The sequence below is a fragment of the Rattus norvegicus genome, chromosome 13, assembly GCF_021556685.1.
Source record: "Rattus norvegicus strain SHRSP/BbbUtx chromosome 13, alternate assembly SHRSP_T2T, whole genome shotgun sequence".
Lineage (NCBI taxonomy): Eukaryota > Metazoa > Chordata > Mammalia > Rodentia > Muridae > Rattus > Rattus norvegicus.
Window position 1 is genome coordinate 90,144,246 of NC_141546.1, and position 18,790 is coordinate 90,163,035.

Here is an 18,790-nt window from a genome sequence, read left to right on the forward strand (position 1 = left end):
AGATATTTTCTTCTTTGGGCTCTGTGAAAGGCACGTGCTGTGCAGGAAAATATTGTATTGTACATTTATTCTTGAGCACTTTATGTGCCATACTCCTTAATCTTTATAAAGCTTCTAAAAAGATACAATTTTCTTTATATTGATACTGAAGTTAATTGAAAGGAAAATTGGGATGGGAAGGGGTGTGAAATTTGCTAACATTTACATTGAAAAGAATAGGAATGAAGAGGAAGGGAGAAAAAGAGACCAAGAGGGAAAGCAAGAAGTTAGCACAGAGAGAGGGCAAGGGAAGGAGAAAAGAAGATAGGAGGAATAGGAGGACGAGAAAGACGCAGGGGGCTTGGAGAGGACAGGTAATCCACACAGCAAACCAGAGCTCCCAAAGAGACAGAATCCACGGTATTACCCTTCTCTGTTTCCCCTTGCTAATGTCTTTAACTTCATGCCACGTGATATATAACCTACTATAAAGACCCAGCCGTTTTCTAGCACCTCTAACATACCCTCCCCCAGGGGGCGCTATCGAGTGGCGTTTCCTTCCAGTGTGTTCTCATCAGAAATTGGAAAAATCCAATAGATTTTCATTTATGCTCTTATTTTTTTTTTAAGATTTATTCATTTATTATATATAAGTACAGTGTAGCTGTCTTCAGATACAACAGAAGAGGGCATCGGATCTCTTTACAGATGGTTGTGAGACACCATGTGGTTGCTGGGAATTGAACTCAGGACCTCTGGAAGAGTAGTCGGGTGCTCTTAACCGCTGAGCCATCTCTCCAGCCCTTTTTTTTTTTTTCTTTTTTTCGGAGCTGGGGACTGAACCCAGGGCCTTGTGCTTGCTAGGCAAGCACTCTACCACCGGATGCTCTTATTTTATATTACGATATGACCCAGAAAAGAAGCACAACTCAGGAATAGGCCTCCAAACCAAGTACTCTATGCCTCAAATGAAACAGAGGTGTCAAAAGTGATTAGACACCCTCACACCGCACCCTGGAGTAGAGATGCAGGCTGTTCGCCATCTCACCCACGGCAAAGCACGAGCTAGATTCTAAAAGTCTTGTGCAATAAAAACAAACAAAGAGAAACTCTGATCAGCCCGTTACACAAATCCTGCTCCTATTAGGAAAGCAGAAAATGTTTCCTAGTAGAGACGGCTAAAGGCAACAAGCCCACGAGGACCTTTCAGGTCAAATTTGCTGTGAATCAGGTTCTCACTCTCTGAGAAGGGGAAGATGCTCAGAACCTCAGACAAGTTTCATTCATACCCGTATTTTGAATGAAAACGAAACTGACCCATGCGGTAGAAAAAGAAGAAGAAAAGCCCCAAGGCTGGCTATTTAAAAAGAAAAGGTGTCTTATGCATGACTGGGTTTTTCAAATTTTGGTTATCGCAGTGAGCTGTCTCCAAGAGCCAAGCTGATTGGACTTTGGGCTTCTAGTGAGTTAAACACTATCAGAGGAAGTGAGCTTTGACCAAACCTTGCTTCTGGCTCACAAAGGCTCTGGGCTTCTGGCAATAAAAAGATCACAAAACATCAGCATGTAGTGCAGAGAGTTCCTACCTGAGCAGAGGTATTCTGGCAGCAATGGCATCGTCGGACACTGAAGGAAAAAGAGTGGTTGTTATCGGTGGTGGTTTGGTAAGACTGTTCAGGCGCTTATCGTTCTTCACGTGTTTTATTTTTATTATTATGATTATCTCACTAATGATTGTTCATTGCGTGTAGATTGGTGATCCTAATAGTTGAACCCTTTAACGTTTAAATATATTTGCTATAAATATGGTACTGCTCTTTATGACAGTTATTAATGCATGGTGATCACTGATATTTCCATGTGTGCATATGTCCAGTACTAATCATGTCTCTCTACCCTTCTACACGCTTCCTTCTCCCACATCTCCTCAGTTGCAAATTTTTAGGTCTTCTTTCTTCTTCCTTTCTCCCTCTCCCTCTCCCTCTCCCTCTCTCTCTCCGTGTGTGTGTGTGTGTGTGTGTGTGTGTGTGTGTGTGTGTGTGTGTGTATGGTATGTGTGTGGGGAGTATGTGTGTGTATGGTGATTGTGTGTGTGTGTATAGTGAGTGTGTGTGTGATGAGTGTGTGTGGCATGTGTGTGGTGAGTGTGTGTGTGTATGGTGAGTGTGTATGTATGGTGAGTGTGTGTGTGTGTAGTGTGTGTGTGTGGTATGTGTGTGGTGAGTGTGTGTGTATGGTGAGTGAGTGTGTGGTATGTGTGTAGTTTGTGTGGTGTGTGTGTTGTATATGTGTGTGGTATGTGTGCGCTATGTGTGTATGTGTGAGTGTGTGTGTAGTGAGTGTGTGTGTGTATGGTGAGTGTGTGTGTGGTATGTGTGTAGTGTGTGTGTGGTATGTGTTGTATATGTATGTGGTATGTTTGTGGTATGTGTGTGTGTGAGTGTGTGTGCAGTGAGTGTGTGTGTATGGTGAGTATGTGTGTAGTATGTGTGTGGTATGTGTGTGTGTATATATAGTGAGTATGTGTGGTGTGTGTGGTGAGTGTGTGTGTGTGTGCATGTGTGTATGTAGTGAGTGTGTGTGTGGTATGTGTGTGATGAGTGTGTTTATATGTGTGATGAGTCTGTGTGTATGGTGAGTGTGTGAGTGTATGTGTGTGGTGTGTGTGTGTGAGTGTGTGTGTGTGTGGTGAGTGTGTGTGTATGGTGAGTATGTGTGTATGGTGAGTGTGTGTGTATGTATAGTGAGTTGTGTGGTGTGTGTGTTGAGTGTGTGTGTAGTGAGTGTGTGTGTGGTATGTGTGTGATGAGTGTGTTTATATGTGTGATGAGTCTGTGTGTGATGAGTCTGTGTGTATGGTGAGTGTGTGTGAGTGTATGTGTGTGGTATGTGTGTGTGTGTATGGTGAGTGTGTGTGTGTGTTTCCCCCATAACAGAAAATATGCAGTACTTGTCTTATGTATTTATATTTCATTTGTCCTGATGTCCTTCAAAATCCACTCATTCTTACTGAGATAACCTAAGACACATTCTTGTTCTTAAATAACAGGATTTTATTCTTTTATATGGCTAAACATTACTCCATTGTGCGTGTACGCCATATTTTCTTCATCTGCTTCGCCAGCAGCTATTATGACAATAAATATGGATAGCAGCATTTATTTTACATTGTTCTTTCCAGGAGCTATATTTAATATCCACTAAATGGCCAGGTGTTTGTTCTCTTTTATCATTTTGGCTCAGTATTTCCTAGAAGATAAAATAAATTTTACCTTATTTTGCTTCCAAGAAGACTTTTTTAGAACAGGAATGTGTCTCGGGTCATTATAATAAAAAAGTTTGTCCCACTCTAATTAATAAACTAACTCAGCTCTCTCTGATCAGAAGAAAGGGGTCAAGACATGTGAAATCAATAGTCTTTTAAAACCTATTAGACACTCACTAGCTACTCCAATAGGTAGGAAATAACCTACTTGCTCACCCAAATTACTTGGCTGTTCCATTGACAGGGTGGTAAGCGGGCCCCTTACCTCTGTCACTCAGACCTAGCAAGATGGGAGATGGCATTGATTTTCCCTCTGTGGGGAGAAAGAGGAATGGGAATGTATGTACCCCCCCCCAAAAAAAGCTTATTTTCAAGAGAATTTTAATTTTCCAAAAGTATTCCAATTAATTGAAATCATCCCAGACGCTCTTTAAAATTAAAAATATAACCTCTCTACAATCCGGCTTCACCACTTCCCAGTTTATACCTGTAATAATCCAGTCTGCTCGCTGTTAGAGAAACCAGCATGGTCACGTTCACCGCTGCAGCACTCCCAGCAGCTAGGTTATAGTCTGTCTGTCTAGCCACCAGAAGATGATTGGATAAGGAAAAGGTCATACACACAAACGCAACGTGCACACAGGTATTACTCTCCCACAAAGAATACTAAAATTGTATGGCTCGCAGGAAAAATGGATCCGGCAGGTCCTTTATTACATCTGATTCTAAAGAAACAGCTACGGTTGCCCACATCTGTAATGCTAGGGGCTCAGCAGGGCAGGGGAGTGAAGTAACGTTGAGGTTTACCTGGAGGACAGTAAGAGCCTGTGTCCCAGCAAAGCCAAGCCACCCAGAGCACTCAGGAAGAGCATCATGTGCTGTGGACCTCAGGCTTCAGGCCGGCCTTTATGCCAACTCTCTCCTATCAAATTGTTGGACAAAATGAAGTGTAAAAATTGCTGCCTGCGTGGTTTAAGTATGGATAAAGGAGTGGGCCTTCTAGGGAGGAGAAGGGCAAAGGAGAAGGAACTGAGAGAGTGGAGTCAGCAGCGAGCTTTCAGGGCAACAACACAAACACTCCCTGCTAGGAGTGGGTCTTGGCGGTTACTGTTTGTTGTCAGGACAGCCCTCTGATGAAGGGATAGGACCAGCCACTTCAACAGGATGGGAAGCAGCCTTGGCCAGAGCTTATAGCAGCTTAGAAGATCAGGGAAGAGAATGGTTTTAAGTTGCGCTACGGCTCGGGCGTGGCGGGGGTTGGGGGTGGGGTGGGGATTTGGAGGAAGTCTTTACCTAAAAACAAACAAACAAAGCATACATCCTCAGGCTTTTTATGGAGAATGTCTAGGGAAATTAGAGAGCCAAGACCAGTTCGAAAGCTGCTGTACGTCCATGACTTACTCAAGGGTAGCAGCAATGATGGAAGGGAACAAATCTGCCTGATTTTAGAAGGTGCAAAAGCGGGTCCATTTTCTGTAGCTTTCTCCCCGAACAATACTACGACCCTACCTTCACGGTTAAGTTGTTTTCTACACGTGCCCTGAAGGTGCTCAGTTTTCCTTGCTGAAAATTTTGTTTCTGACAGCGAATTTCCAAACACACACCCCAAAAAGACACTGCTTCTGCTGACTAAATGGCTTCTAGGGTTACTGCTGCTCGGTGACCTTTCAGAGATCTTTCTACCCTGAAGCCAGTGTTAACTCAGCAGAGGGAGCAAGTAGAGCCCAGAGCCACAGGAATGTCGGCCACCACACAGAGGCTCGGGAAAACCCTGCTTTCCTCCGTTTCCTCCGGGCTAAGATTAGATCCTGAGTGTTTGAACTCAACTCTTTTGCATCCTTCACACCGAGGTCTTTACATTACTCTCCACCTGGACGTTCCTAAGGTCAAAACTGGGTCACTCAGAACTTCCACTTTCCCCGAAACATTTTTGACCCATTAAAAACCACCCACACAACTCATGCAATCTCAGGTCAAGGTGTTACTGATACGTACGGTGTAAAGGACTTGCTGTTAGTCTCCCTTAGCGCTCTGGTTTTATTAACACTAAAAGAAATCTCAATTCAGTTTCTACTGGCATTTTAAATCATGTTTTGCAGATAAATGAATTTCTTTTGTGATTTTTTTTTTCATAACGTGTATTTCATTGTACTTCCTTCTTGCTCCTCCTTCACAGGGTGACTGCCCTCCCTTCCTCTTTCCAGCTGCTACCCCCCCCCTCAGAGCTCCCTTTTCTATGTAATGTACATATATTTATATGCATATGTATATAGCATACATATACATCCCATTTGCCCTGCTGGGTCCCCTCCCCCTTTAGACCTCTTCCTCCCCACATACAGTTCCCTTCCTTCTTTAACTCCCCCCCCATATTTAAGTCTGCCTTTCACATATGAGAGGAAACATGCTGTTTGTCCTTATGATTCTGCTTACTCCACCTGATATAACCCCCTCTGACTCCACCTATTTTCCTGTAAGTGTTATCATTTCACTGTTTTCCAGCTAAATAAAATTCTGTTACATAGATGTACCATATTTTCTTTTTTCTTTTTTCTTCATGTAGGTTTTTTATCATTACATTGGTTCTTTAACAGTTTCACAGTGTGAAATGCATACTACTTACACTCTCCTCACCCTTTCTTTTTTTTTTTTTTAAAGATTTATTTTATTTATATGAGTGCACTGTAGCTGTCTTCAGACACACCAGAAGAGGGCATCAGATCCCATTACAGATGGTTGTGAGCCACCATGTGGTTGCTGGGAATTGAACTCAGGACCTGTGGAAGAGCAGTCAGCGCTCCTAACCACTGAGCCATCTCTCCAGCCCTCCTCACCCTTTCTAATTTCCCTCTTTCTTCCCTCCTCCCTCTTCCTTCCTCCTTCCTCCCTCCTCCCTCCTCTTTCCTCCTTCCTCCCTCTTCCCTCCTCCCTTTTGGTTTGGTTTTGCAACCCGTTTAGGGTAACCAGGCCCTCTGTATGCCCGCTCATTTTGCTTCCCACTCTTTGCTCTGAGGTTTCTCCCTGTCATTCCATTCCGAGGATATCCTAACAGTACATGGTATGGACTTTGATTGGATGTGGAAGTCTTTCTTCCTTTGTTCAGGAGGCCAAGGGACACTTTTGATGTTTCCATGAACCTTCCTCCATCTTTTAAAGTTTTACATGGGCTTGGTTTCATCAAAGAAGTTTCAACTCTATGCCTTGTGCCTGCCTCTCTCTAACAGTCTTGGTGGGTTTTTGAAGTACTTCACAGAACCCAGTCTTGCTAACATGCAAAAAAATGTATCCCACACCTGTCATTTGCTACCTGCTTACTATTTCAGGTCCTTGGTGACTTGATCTAAAACTGCAGCATTCATTCCTCAACGCCCACGTCCCTATGGGAGACTGTTTCCTAACTGTGTCCAGGCCTCTCTCCCTGTGGAGAGCTGTGCCTTAACAAAGCTGCGAGAGTCGTGGAGTGACTTACGTGTTACATTTCCACGTTATCTTCTTGTCTTCTTAGTCACTTTGCCACCTAACAACTGAAGACGACACTGACAGTCTTTCCAGATTATGCACTTTCTAAGGCAGCTGAGAAGAGGAAATGCATTCAGAGCGTAAAGCCTGCACCCCGAGCCAGCTCTGACAGCTGAATACTTGTTTGTGTTTCCATTTTAGCTTCATGAGAGCCTCAATTATGCAGAACTGGAATTCTTTAACATACGATTGTGACTCTATTTGGAGAAGTCTCTCAGAGTTACTTTTTGTTGCTGCTGCTGGTTTATTAATAACGAATAAGCAGACACCAGTCCCCTTCAATACAAGAACTAATCAATATATTTCAGTGACTTCCACTGACCTCTTCTTCCTCATTCACTACAACATTGCCATGAATATTTTCCATTTTAATGTATACTTTTATCATGACCATATCATATAACCATATGTTAATAAATATAATTATTATATAATTAATTATATATACTTTATATGTAATATATAATTTTAATTATACACATACAAACACACACTGCCCACATTTTTATATTATTTCTGTTTGCAAGTTAGATACCTCACTATTTAAAGAAAAAAAGAAAGAAAGAAAGCCAAACGTATTTCTACAACAACACCACTTAATGTTGACTTGATCCGATTGTTTAGTTTTCTTTTCTTTTTCATTACTGGGAATTGAATTATTGGGTAGTATTCCCAGTCACCTTTTGATATTGATTGAGACAGGCTGCTCCTAAATTGCCCAGGTAGGTCTTGAACTCAAGAACTTCCTGCCTCAGCTAGATTACAGGCTTGCATAATCAGGCCCAGATAGTGTAACTGGCCTTGCCTCTCTTCTTGGGCAGTGGCTACAACAAAGTCAATAGAACAGATGAACTAACATATCTATCCATACAAAATATTGTGTTTTCCATCTGTGTATGTACAGAACCAAATGAAGATATGAAAAAGATGATTTTTGATTTCTAGGTTGGAGCATTGAACGCGTGCTTTCTCGCAAAGAGGAATTTCCAAGTTGATGTGTACGAAGCTAGGGAAGGTAAGTTGGTAATAGAAAATGAGAGAGAAGTTTCTAATTCCTTGATCTATTTCTTTGGATTTTCTGAGTAAAAGACAGATGTTTTGATAAAAGCAATTGAAGATATAAGAGCTATCAGAATGTTTTTTTAAAACTTCAGTAGTAATTTAATCGAATACCAATATACACTTGGTATTTTCTATCCGTGAGGTAATGAACCTTTCAGTTTGATTCTGAATTGAGTGGTTGCTCAAATGCCAGGATTTGTCCACTCCTTAGTATCAAGGAGCATCAAGACATGAGACGTCTGTGCGACATGGACTCTGCTCCCTTGTTTTTAGATATTCGAGTGGCTAACTTTACTCGTGGAAGAAGCATTAATTTGGCCCTTTCTTATAGAGGACGGCAGGCCTTGAAGGCCGTTGGTCTGGAAGATCAGGTACATTGTTGATGCAATTTTCTTTAAAAAACGTGTGTGTGTGTGTGTGTGTGTGTGTGTGTGTGTGTGTGTGTGTATGTGTGCCTATGTGCATTTGTGTGTGCATATGTGCATGTTTGTATGAGTGTGTGAGTGCATATGTGTTTGTATGTGTATATGTGTGTATGTATTTGCATATGTGTGTGTGCTTGTGTGCATATGTATGTTTGTGTGTGTGCATGTTTGAATGTGTGTGTGTGTGTGTGTGTGTGTGTGTGATATGTATCCCTGTGTGTCCATGTTTTTGCTGGGTGACCACGCCCATGTTAGTACCTACAAATGCTAAAAGTGTTGGACATCCACTCTACCATGCTTTTTCTTATCTCCTTGGGTCAGGATCTTTCCCTGGGTCTTAGGTTTGCCACTGGGGTGGTCCTCGTGCTTACACAGCAAGCGTATCTACTCACCAAGCCACTGCCCTGACCCTCATTCGTTCTTTTGTGAAGATGATGACATTTGATGATTTTTCAACAGTCCCACAGCATCCACTTTATCCTGATTTGAAACATCATTTGACGCCAACAACTTACACATGAAAATTCATCCTGCGAAAGCTTGGAAAGGTGCAAATCCGAGAAGCTAGTGAGCCTTTAGCACATGGAGGGTGGAAAGGCTTGAGACGTGGATAGGGTGGGGTATAGACATGACACTACAACCCCAGTTGATGTCATGCTTCATGCTGGGCACTTATAAGAAATGGATCTCTGATTGGGTAGCTGAGTGCTCTAGTTTCCTTTCAGCTGCAATGATGAAACACTCTGATCAGAAGGAAATCAGGAGAGGAAACGGTTCATCTCATCTTACAGGTTCCAGCCCATCACTAGGGAAGTCAGAAAAGAAACTTGAAGGCAGGGTTGCTTGCTATCTCATGAAATATTACCTGTGACCAGGGAAACACATCCAAGGAGATACAACAGAAAGCATGGAGGATCACAATTTCTCTCCTGACAGTGACCCTCCCATAGTCATAAGAAAATTTTTTGCCCCCAACTCGGTCCCCTTTAACACCTAGCCACACCCTATAGTCTGTGATATCTGGTTATAACCAGCTAAACATTCCTTTTCTTCCAAGTTAGAGAAACTCTGACACACTGAGGAATGAGGTTTTCACAAAACGACTTTTCAACCACATTGAACTTCCTGAGTCCCCTTAAAGATTTTAACTGATAAATCACATTTAAGTTTATGTGTATGTAATTCTCAGGGTGGTGTGTAACACTGATGGAAATGGCTATCTCTGGTTCTTCTCAGATCGTGTCCAAAGGTGTGCCCATGAAAGCCAGAATGATCCACTCTCTCTCGGGAAAGAAGTCTGCAATTCCCTATGGGAACAAGTCACAGGTAGGTTTACATTGGACACAGTGGGCTTGGGCAATAGTTCTCCCTGAGCCTGATGCCTGCAATGTGCCTCTTGCTTGTCAGCCCCTCCTTTCTTCCCTTGCACTTACTCGGATACCTCAAGCCTTGGTCTAGACACTAGTTACTTACTTAGTTCATAGGAGATGCTCAAGCCAGAGCCCAGCCAACAACAAACACCATGACAGAAACCGGACTACTGCTGTTAATCTCACCAGGCTACTTCTTGTTCTGTGCATGACTGCTGCTGCCCAGCTGTTTGGGGTGCCCTCTGTCTCCAACTTCCTTTTCAATTAGAGAAAATTACTATGTGATTTGTTGTTGAGTATCATGTACAAGGACAACTCTGGAGCGTTCTGTGCTGCAGTTGCCTTCCCTAAAGGACCCCCTTGCCCTGGATTTGCTTATAATAGACTGTATCGAATGAACAAGAAATGCTTTCCGTGCTTTATAACTCCTGAAAAAACAGAGACCAGAGGATGATTTTTTGAAAGCAAATCTATTGTCCTGCTCTGTGTTTTTCATGCTGGCATTCATAACTGGAAGAAAATATATTTACATCTAATTATACCCTTTGAGTTTATTTCTCTGAGGGAGAATGAAGGCTTGAAACCTCCATTGCCGAAAGAGGAATCCCCAGTTTGCTTTATTTTTCTGGAGTCTTATGAAACACAGAGCTCAAGTAAGGCTCACATTCTTCTGAAGGACAAGGGACAGCCATCGGGTTCGTGGGAAGAGACGTCAGTAGAATAAGACAAGGGAAGCTTCGTTGTGTGGTATGGACAGGAAATGGAAAAGTGGTTTGGAGAAAAGGGGGAAGTTGTAGTTTACAAGAAGGCTACAGAGAAAGTCTGAAACACTTTGTAGAGATCTTAAGTCAGTAGCAAAACAGAATTAACCTGACCAGGAGGAGGAAAACCGGGTGAGACTTCATTTCTGAGACTTAAATCTGAAATGCAAAGTGTATTTCAGAGTTTTGGGGGAGGAAAGATGTAATTCACTCTAGCACAGCAGAATCTTTAGATTTATTGAATTGGATCCAGCTGCCATGCTTCATAGAAGAGGAAATAGCCCACGGACTTGTGTGAGGTAGACCAAGGACAAGATAAGGCAGCTTTCCTCTCAGCGGTGCAGCCAGGGAGCCAGGCAGCACTGCCTAGAGCCAGCCCCACTGCTATCCAGTTCACTGTCTCACCTCACTGTTCTCTTGTATTACCACGGAGCATCTTGAGGAGGCCGAGCCATCCAGTGGAGCTCACTCCAAAACGAATCATCTATCAGTAAACAAAGACGTTTTAATAGTAGTTCAAATACCAGAGAAACTAGACAAAGAGAGTGATGGGGACCAGAGACCATGGTGCTTTCTTGATTCCCCAAGAGGGAGCAGGTGGGGGGAGGGAGTTCCAATTTTAGAGCTTTCGCTACCATGGGGAGGAAGTGGTCCCTTCCCCACCTCCGCCACTATTTCTCAATTCTTGCAAGCTGAGTGACTGCTAAATTTACAGCTAAGCTCATCCTTCAGTGTCTGGATGAGTTGACATCCATTGTGTTTTAGTTACACACAAAGGCCACCTTGCTCTTTGAGAACTACATCAAGTTGCTTTGAACCACTCAATTGTTCTGCCCGAGGAAATCCAGTCATCCTTGGGACCCCAAGATTTCTACACATCTTTGGGGAGACAGCCTTTTTTTTTTTTTTTTTTTTTTTTGCCCTCTGCAACCTCTTGGCACCTGGGTCCCTCTCACCCACCACTGGCTAGCTTGCCACCAAGATGCAGATGTGAAATCCATCACTTCATGGGTCTCTATGCATACAACTTCCTCAAAAGAACATGCGTTGGGGCTAGGAAGAGGACCCAGAGAGTAATAGTGCTTGCTGTTCAAGCGTGAGGCCCTGAGTTCAGTTCCTTATCATCCTCTCTGGAGAGACAGCTCAGCAGTTAAGAGCGTTTACTACCGTTCCAGAGGGTCTGAGTTCAGGTACCAGCAGTCACATTGAGAAGCTCACAACCACCTGTATTCCAGCTTCCGGGAGCCCAACACCCTCTTCTGACCTCCAGGGGCCACACACACACACACACACACACACACACACACACACACACACACAGAGAGAGAGAGAGAGAGAGAGAGAGAGAGAGCCCTCAATGACCAGCACCCACATAGCCAGGGGCACGGGCATACCTATCTCTCTAATCCCAGTGCTGTGAGGTACAGAGATATGAGAATCACCAGAGCTAGCTGACTGCCGACCAACTTCAGGTTCCGTGAGAACCTGAGGAACAAGGCAGAGCGCAACGGAACAGGACACTCACCACCTCCACACCCATCACACTCAAACATTACACACAAACTCACAAAGAAAGGCTGAGAGGGAAAGAGAGAGGGAGAGAGGGAATGGATCTACTGACGAGCTCGGACCATGGATGAAGCACTTCACACAAGATACACAGTTTCCACGATGTGTAAACCTGGCTTCCCAAAGCCTTCTCGGTCCTTCATCCTCTAGGTGTTGGTCTCGTGGCTCTTTCCTCCATACCTTGTCCAGATGCTCCCTGGCTTTTGGACATCTCCCTCTCCCTCCTGGCCTGCGCTACCCTGGTAACTGTCACGATACTGAGTCATACACAGAGGTGGGTGGGCCAAGCTGTGGTCACATTCCTACGCTTCTGTGTTCTCGTGCTCCCTCGGTGGGAAGCATCCTCCTCTGAAAGCACCGTGGGCAGCGAAAGCACCTACTTCTCCCTGTTGTGTTTGACGAAGTCTGCGCTAAAACTATTGCATTACCGATCTCCAATACACCGTCTAACTTGGCTCTGATCCTTGTGTTTTCACAGTGACCTCTAGGGATGAGCCTTTTAGAATGGGTGTGTACTCTGGCAGGAACGAGACTGGCTCTTGCTTCTAGGGCCATGCTGTCGGATAGTTGAAGCAGAGGGGGTGGAGAAGCCCTGGCGGCCCTTATTGGATTGATCGGTTCTATTGATTCCCATGGCACAAAAGCCCTGTAGCTCACATGAGAAGGATCTTCTCGCCGCACTGACTTAAATGAAGCTTTATAATTGGAATATTTCTTACCATCCTTTATAATGTTTCCTTGCTGTGCTGGGAGTGGAGCTCAGGGCCTTGTTCATGCTGACAAGCCACAGACCCTGCCTGGCCTTGCACAGTCTGAACACACACGAGAAGTTAGCTAGTCATTAGCAGCAAGCACGTCCCCGGCCACCATCACTGTGTGGCGACCCAGCCATCTTCATACCGAGTTTAGATTTGATTATTAAGGTCAAGTTTCTACTTCAGAACGAGAGGAAGAGCCACAGGTTAGTATTTTTTGTGTTAAGAATTATGCGGTCTCCCCTAATTTGGGAGAAAAACAGTATGCTTTAAATGGCTAAGCAATGAATTCACTCTGACCCCATCTGCGTGTGTTTGGTTGGTTTGGTTTGTGGAGACAGGGTTTCTCTGTGTACCCCTGGCTGTCCTGGAACTCGCTCTGTAGGCCAGGCTGACACAGAGATCTGCTTAGCTCTGGCTCTCAAGTGCTGGGGTTGAAGGCGTGGGCCGCCACGATCACAAATTCACTCTAACTTATAAGACTGAATTATGACGTTCATGGTCCATGATAGGCATTTCTGCTATATAAAAATAAATAAAAAATAAATAAATAAAAAAATATATAAAAATAAATAAATAAATAAATAAGTAAATATTTAAGCTTACCATTTTATGACTTTGCCAGTGTGAAGGGGACTGAAAGCAACCCAAGATTTATTATTATCCATCAGTTTTTATTTTACTTGATTTTTGGTTCTGCTTTTAAACCAAACTAAAAATAAGACATTTTAACTAATGCTTAAAGCATCATGGTCCCTCGACACCACATGTGCATTGCATTATAGGACAGTCTACCTGCTACGTTTTACCACAAAGTCTGAAATACCCAATACATGTCATAGCGAGACGCTATCCTCACCTCCCCCCACGCCCAACTCCCACCCCATGTTACCCTCACACACAGTTTACTCTGAAATTAAGGCCTTGGAGGTAGGTATTTTTAAAAGTGCATTTGCTCTGACGTTATCAGAAGTGAAACAATGTAGCAACCATATTTAGGGAGCTCTGATGGAAAGATGCAATTTACAATGCTGTTAAAACTATGTTAATGAAACTAATCTTTTTACTGTATGAGAAAGTTTGATTTTTTTATAGTATCAAAATTTGAGAACATCTAAGATAAAATTTGAGATATTCTATTAAGCATATTTGACTAAAGGTGTTTATTATTATCATTGTCACTAGTACCATACTACTTAGCTAAATGGTTCTAAAATTAGTTTACCACCTTCAGCTAAATAGGGAATATTTTTCTTGCTGAATAACTGAGAGCTGCATTTGCCTACTGTCCAGAAATGATGTCTACTTTGTTTTTCTTGCAGTATATCCTTTCAATAAGCAGAGAAAAGTTAAACAAGGATCTGCTGACTGGTAAGCCTAATGCTTTTGCTCACAAGATTGGGTAAAGCCCATTAGAATGCTCGGCTTGTCACATGACTCACTAGGGCTTAGTGGTTGTTCCATTTTATGGATTATAAAGAATAAGACCATACACGTTACAGAACCCATGAAAAGTAGTAGTGAGATTGTTACAAAGTCTCTCTTCGTCTCATCTATTATCTAAGTGAAAATAATTCAGTCCGTAGACGCTGCAATTCTACCACACATTATTCAGTCAAGAACTCACAGACCAGTGGGTCATGAGACATAAACTGACAACTTGCCAGGAGCTCGATCAGATGAGCATGCTGGGGAGAGAAGATATGTAGGCTGAAAGGAGGTTACAGCCTTGAGGGTTTGCCATAGTCCCTGAATGCCAAACCACGGCCAGGGACAAAGTTAGAAAGCTGTGTGGTGAAGGGAAGGGCAGATGCATGCCTGGAGGAGACCAAATAGGCTGTGTAGAGGGTACTGAGAAAGAGGAAGGGCCACGATCTCAAGATCTAGCTCTCAAGTTCATTCTCCGAGTAATTCAAGAAGACTGCTCATCAACAGAAAGTTACCAGACTGTTTAAGTATATCTGTAACTTAGGGAACCAGTGCCCCATGCCCTTGGTTACATCTCGCACCCCTGAACCTTTCACGTCTCATTAAATTTAACTCTTAATTATACCAGTTAGAGATAATTCTGAACAGATTCACTATCAGCAGAACATACCCCTCACACATTCCTATTATCCTTTATTTTTAATTTTAAAAACTTCTTTTACTTTTGAGATCATATAATTACATGATTTACATCATTTCTCCCTTTCCTTTCCTCGTACCTGCTCCTTATTCTCTCTCAAACACATAGTCTTTTTTTTCACTAATAGTTGTTACTGGTGTGTGTGTGTGTGTGTGTTTGTGTGTGTATATATATATAACCAAATATAACCCTTTGATCTACTAAATGCTATTTGTGTGTATGTTTTCTTTTTTATTATTTTATTTATTTACATTCCAAATGTTATTCCCCTCCCCCTCCCCCTGCTTCTATGAGAGGGCTCCCCAACTCACCTACCCTCTCTCACTTCACCACCCTAGCTTCCCCTACACTGGGACATTGAGCCTTCACAGGACCAAGGCCTCCCCTCCTATTGATGCCAGACAAGGCCTTCCTCTGCTACAAATACAGCTGGAGCCATGGGTCCCTTTGGTTGGTGCTTTTTTTCCCCTGGGAGCTCTTTGGGGGGGTGGGTCTGGTTGGTTGATAATGTTCTTTTTATGGAGTTGCAAACCCCTTCAGCTCCTACAATCCTTGCCCTAATTTCTCCACTGAGGTCCCTGTGCTCAATCCAATGTTTGGCCGTGTACTTCTGCATCTGTGTTGGTCCAGCTCTGGCAGAGCCTCTCCAGGGGAAAGCTAAACCAGTCTCCTGTCAGCAAGTGCTTCTTGGCATTAGCAATAGTGTCTGGGTTTGGTGTCTGCATATGGGTTGGATCCCCCAGGTGGGGCAGTCTCTGGATGGCCTTTCCTTCAGTCTCTGCTCCACTCTTTGTCCCTGTATTTTGTTGAGACAGGAGCAATTCTGGGTTAGAATTTTTGAGATGGGTGGATGGCCCCATCCTTCAACTGAGGGCCATGCCTAACCTCTGGGTATGTGTGTATGTTTTCAGAGCTTGACCATTTGGTGTTGGATAACCGTTTGGTGTGCTCCTCCCTGGGAAAGACAACTGACTTCTGCTCTCAGCATTCTTTATTTGCCTGTGTTCTCTGTATAGGGTTGAGGCCCCATGGGCATCCCACATCCACTTTGCTGCTGTTCTTGTTCAGCTCATGTTTAGGCAGGCATGTGGTGAGACTTCATGGCTGTAGCTTCTGACAGTAGGAGACCCAGACTCACAGCACACTCTCTGATCCTGCAGTTCTCACAATCTCCCCACCCCCTTCCATGATGCTCCCTGGGCCTTACATGTAGAAGTGCTTTGTATATGTATACTTCGGAATGGCTCCATCACTCTGCGTTTTGATTAGTTGCGGGTTTTTGTAATGATCTCGGTCTGTTGCAAAGAGAAGTTTCCTTAATGAGGGGTAAGAACTACACTTATCGATGGGTGTAGGGATTTATTATGCTAATTTAGGAGAGTGGTGGTTGTATATTCTTCTCCAAGATCTACAACTTCTCTAGCCCTGGGGAGTTGACTCGGTTCTCAGTACCAAGCTTGTTTTCCCTTTTGTTGAGCTCCTTAATGCATTCCAGAAGCCTTTGACTTCTTAGAAAGTCCCACAGAATGAATTTTACCTCCAGTTATATTTGGCACTGTCTTTTAACTAGATGGTGGATGGAGTGGGGCCAGTTTATCACACACATCGGTCTTTAGAAAGAAGATAAACACCAAGCAGATTTTAGAAATAGCAATGTAACAGATCTGTTCAACAGCCTCTGAATTGACTACGAAAATGATCGTTAGCAGGCAGACCTGAAGCACCGGGCGCTGTAGTGAGTGGCTCACAGGCACTGATTTCCACAGTCCTTTCAACAACTGTCTGAGGTAGGGATTAGGTTTCCTCAGCTTTACAAATAGGAAAATGAGAGCTTAGAGATCTTAGATCTCACTGATATAAGTCATCCAATCTAGATTTGAGCTTTAGTCTGTTGATTCCAAAGTCTTTGCTATTTAGTGACTCAATTTCTGATTTAAAATCCTAATATTATATATGAAATACATGCTAACACTAAAGAGCTGAAATATAAGGAAAGGTGCAGTCTTGGTATACATGATAGACATTTCCATACTGTTTTTCTCTAGGGATATGTTTCACAGGCTCTAAATTAATAAAGGGGTGTGTATGTTCCTCTCTCTCTGTGTGTGTGTGTGTGTGTGTGTGTGTGTGTGTGTGTGTGTGAGAGAGAGAGAGAGAGAGAGAGAGAGAGAGAGAGAGAGAGAGAGAGACCTAAGCATTGTTTGGCATATAAAGTTCTTCATTGCAAGGTGTGACACACGTCATCCAACAGTTCCGTATATTTTATTAATTATAAATACTTACATTTCTCAAACTAAATCACCTCCCTTATGAGAGCATTGCAGGTAAAAGCCATTCTCAGATGCATCTACTTTTTATGGACAATTATTTCATGGTTTGTTCATTGATTCAGTATTAATATAAGGAAAACAAGGCTAATATGGTTGGGACATTCAATAACTCCTATATCAAGATACTTGTGAAGGTCTATTTCTAAAAGTAATTCTCAAGATTCTTATGTAGTGTTCCTCCTAAGGTTGCACTGTCCAGTTTAAGACCACAAATGCCAGCCACATGTGCAATATTCTAATCAGATGGGCATGGCTTTATGTGAGCTGGTATAAAAAAGTTAATTGAAAAGAAAAGACACCCTAGTTGTCTCAGATAAACTCTGATTTCTGCACCAATGAGATAAAAAGAATTTATTTCTTTTTGTTTCCTTTTTGTTTCTGAGACACAGTCTTGCTAGGTAGCTCAGGCTGGCCTCAAACTCATGACCCTCCTGCCTTCGCCTCCTGAGTGATATGATCACAGACATACACCATGACACCAAGGTCAGCTGATTCTACAGTTCCTAGGTGCTCATATGTTGTACTATGATACAATGCCATGAATTGGAGTCCTAGAGGAGAAAGAGACGTGCATGTGTGACATAGCAAACATTCATAATGATGAATGTCAGGTTGAATGAATGAACATTCATGAATGTTTCTAGTCACAAATCAAGCCTTAAAGGCAGCTTTAATAATAATGTATGTGATTAATTGTTTCTTTCCGTGGGCATGAGGGGGCAGGAATTTGTTGGATTTTTAAAAAGTGACAACAGCTGTTTTCCATTTGTTTATATTATTAAAAATTATACTAGACTCCCCACAAAACAGCTGTCAAATTTCCATTTTAGCAAAATCAGGTGAAATGAAGTAGAAATGTCTTCTCTGGTATGGGAGATGCACACTCAGAAGTCCAGCATTCGGGCAGTAGAAGCCAAGGGATTGTAAACTCAAGACTACACATTGAGTTCAAGATTAGCAATACCCAGATGCAAATAAAAACAATCAGTATAATGACTAAGCAGTATCCCCGTTTACTGTTCACTGCTCACGGGAAATGACCATTCATGTGACTTCGTGAAGATCCAGTTGAAACTGGATTCTGTTTAACTTCTGTTTCCTCCCTCAGCCGTGGAGTCCTACCCCAATGCAAAGGTGCACTTTGGCCACAAGCTGTCAAAATGCTGTCCGGAGGAAGGGATACTCACGATGCTTGGGTAATTGTTTTACAGGATTTCGGGTTCAGAGGGCAGGGGTAGGAGTGGAGAACTCTACCTATAAACTTTGTCCTCTGGCTCTTTTTGAAGTGTTAAATGATTACTGAAGTGGAAATTCAAATAGTTTTCACAACCTCAGAGTTTTGTTTGGAAATAATCCCTGGTTAGTTTCCAAACACCCACCCAGACCTGGAAATTCCCCATCATTTCAGTGCTCCAGTGACTACTCTCTGTACAGACTTTCTCCTCTTTGGAAATGGCTGGGTGGCCCTATCCTGCCTTGTCTCTCCTGTCCTTTTCCATAGTGTGATTTCCCTGCTCATCCTGGGTCAGTTCTGTGTCTTCTAATGCCGCACTCTCAGAATGCCATGCATCCAGCCAGGGTTGCGCAATCATTTGTAAATTCATAAGTCTTGCATTATCGTGCACAT

General features: G+C 42.9%; 1 protein-coding gene across 11 annotated transcripts in view; it reads left to right on the forward strand.

The window, feature by feature from the left end:
- The first annotated feature begins 1,334 nt into the window (after window positions 1-1,334).
- The window catches only part of Kmo (kynurenine 3-monooxygenase), a 31,778-nt gene continuing 14,322 nt past the window's right edge, over window positions 1,335-18,790 (forward strand). For 4 of the 11 annotated variants that reach the window (XR_015635369.1, XM_087581515.1, XM_087581516.1 and 1 more), the window contains exons 1-6: window positions 1,335-1,643; window positions 7,709-7,778; window positions 8,099-8,196; window positions 9,487-9,576; window positions 14,028-14,076; window positions 18,272-18,359. Coding sequence is in view for 6 of the 11 variants with exons in the window: in XM_087581515.1 (XP_087437641.1) it covers window positions 1,590-1,643; window positions 7,709-7,778; window positions 8,099-8,196; window positions 9,487-9,576; window positions 14,028-14,076; window positions 18,272-18,359 (449 nt within the window). In the remaining 5 variants the exon portion in view is untranslated. 11 annotated transcript variants of the gene reach the window in all.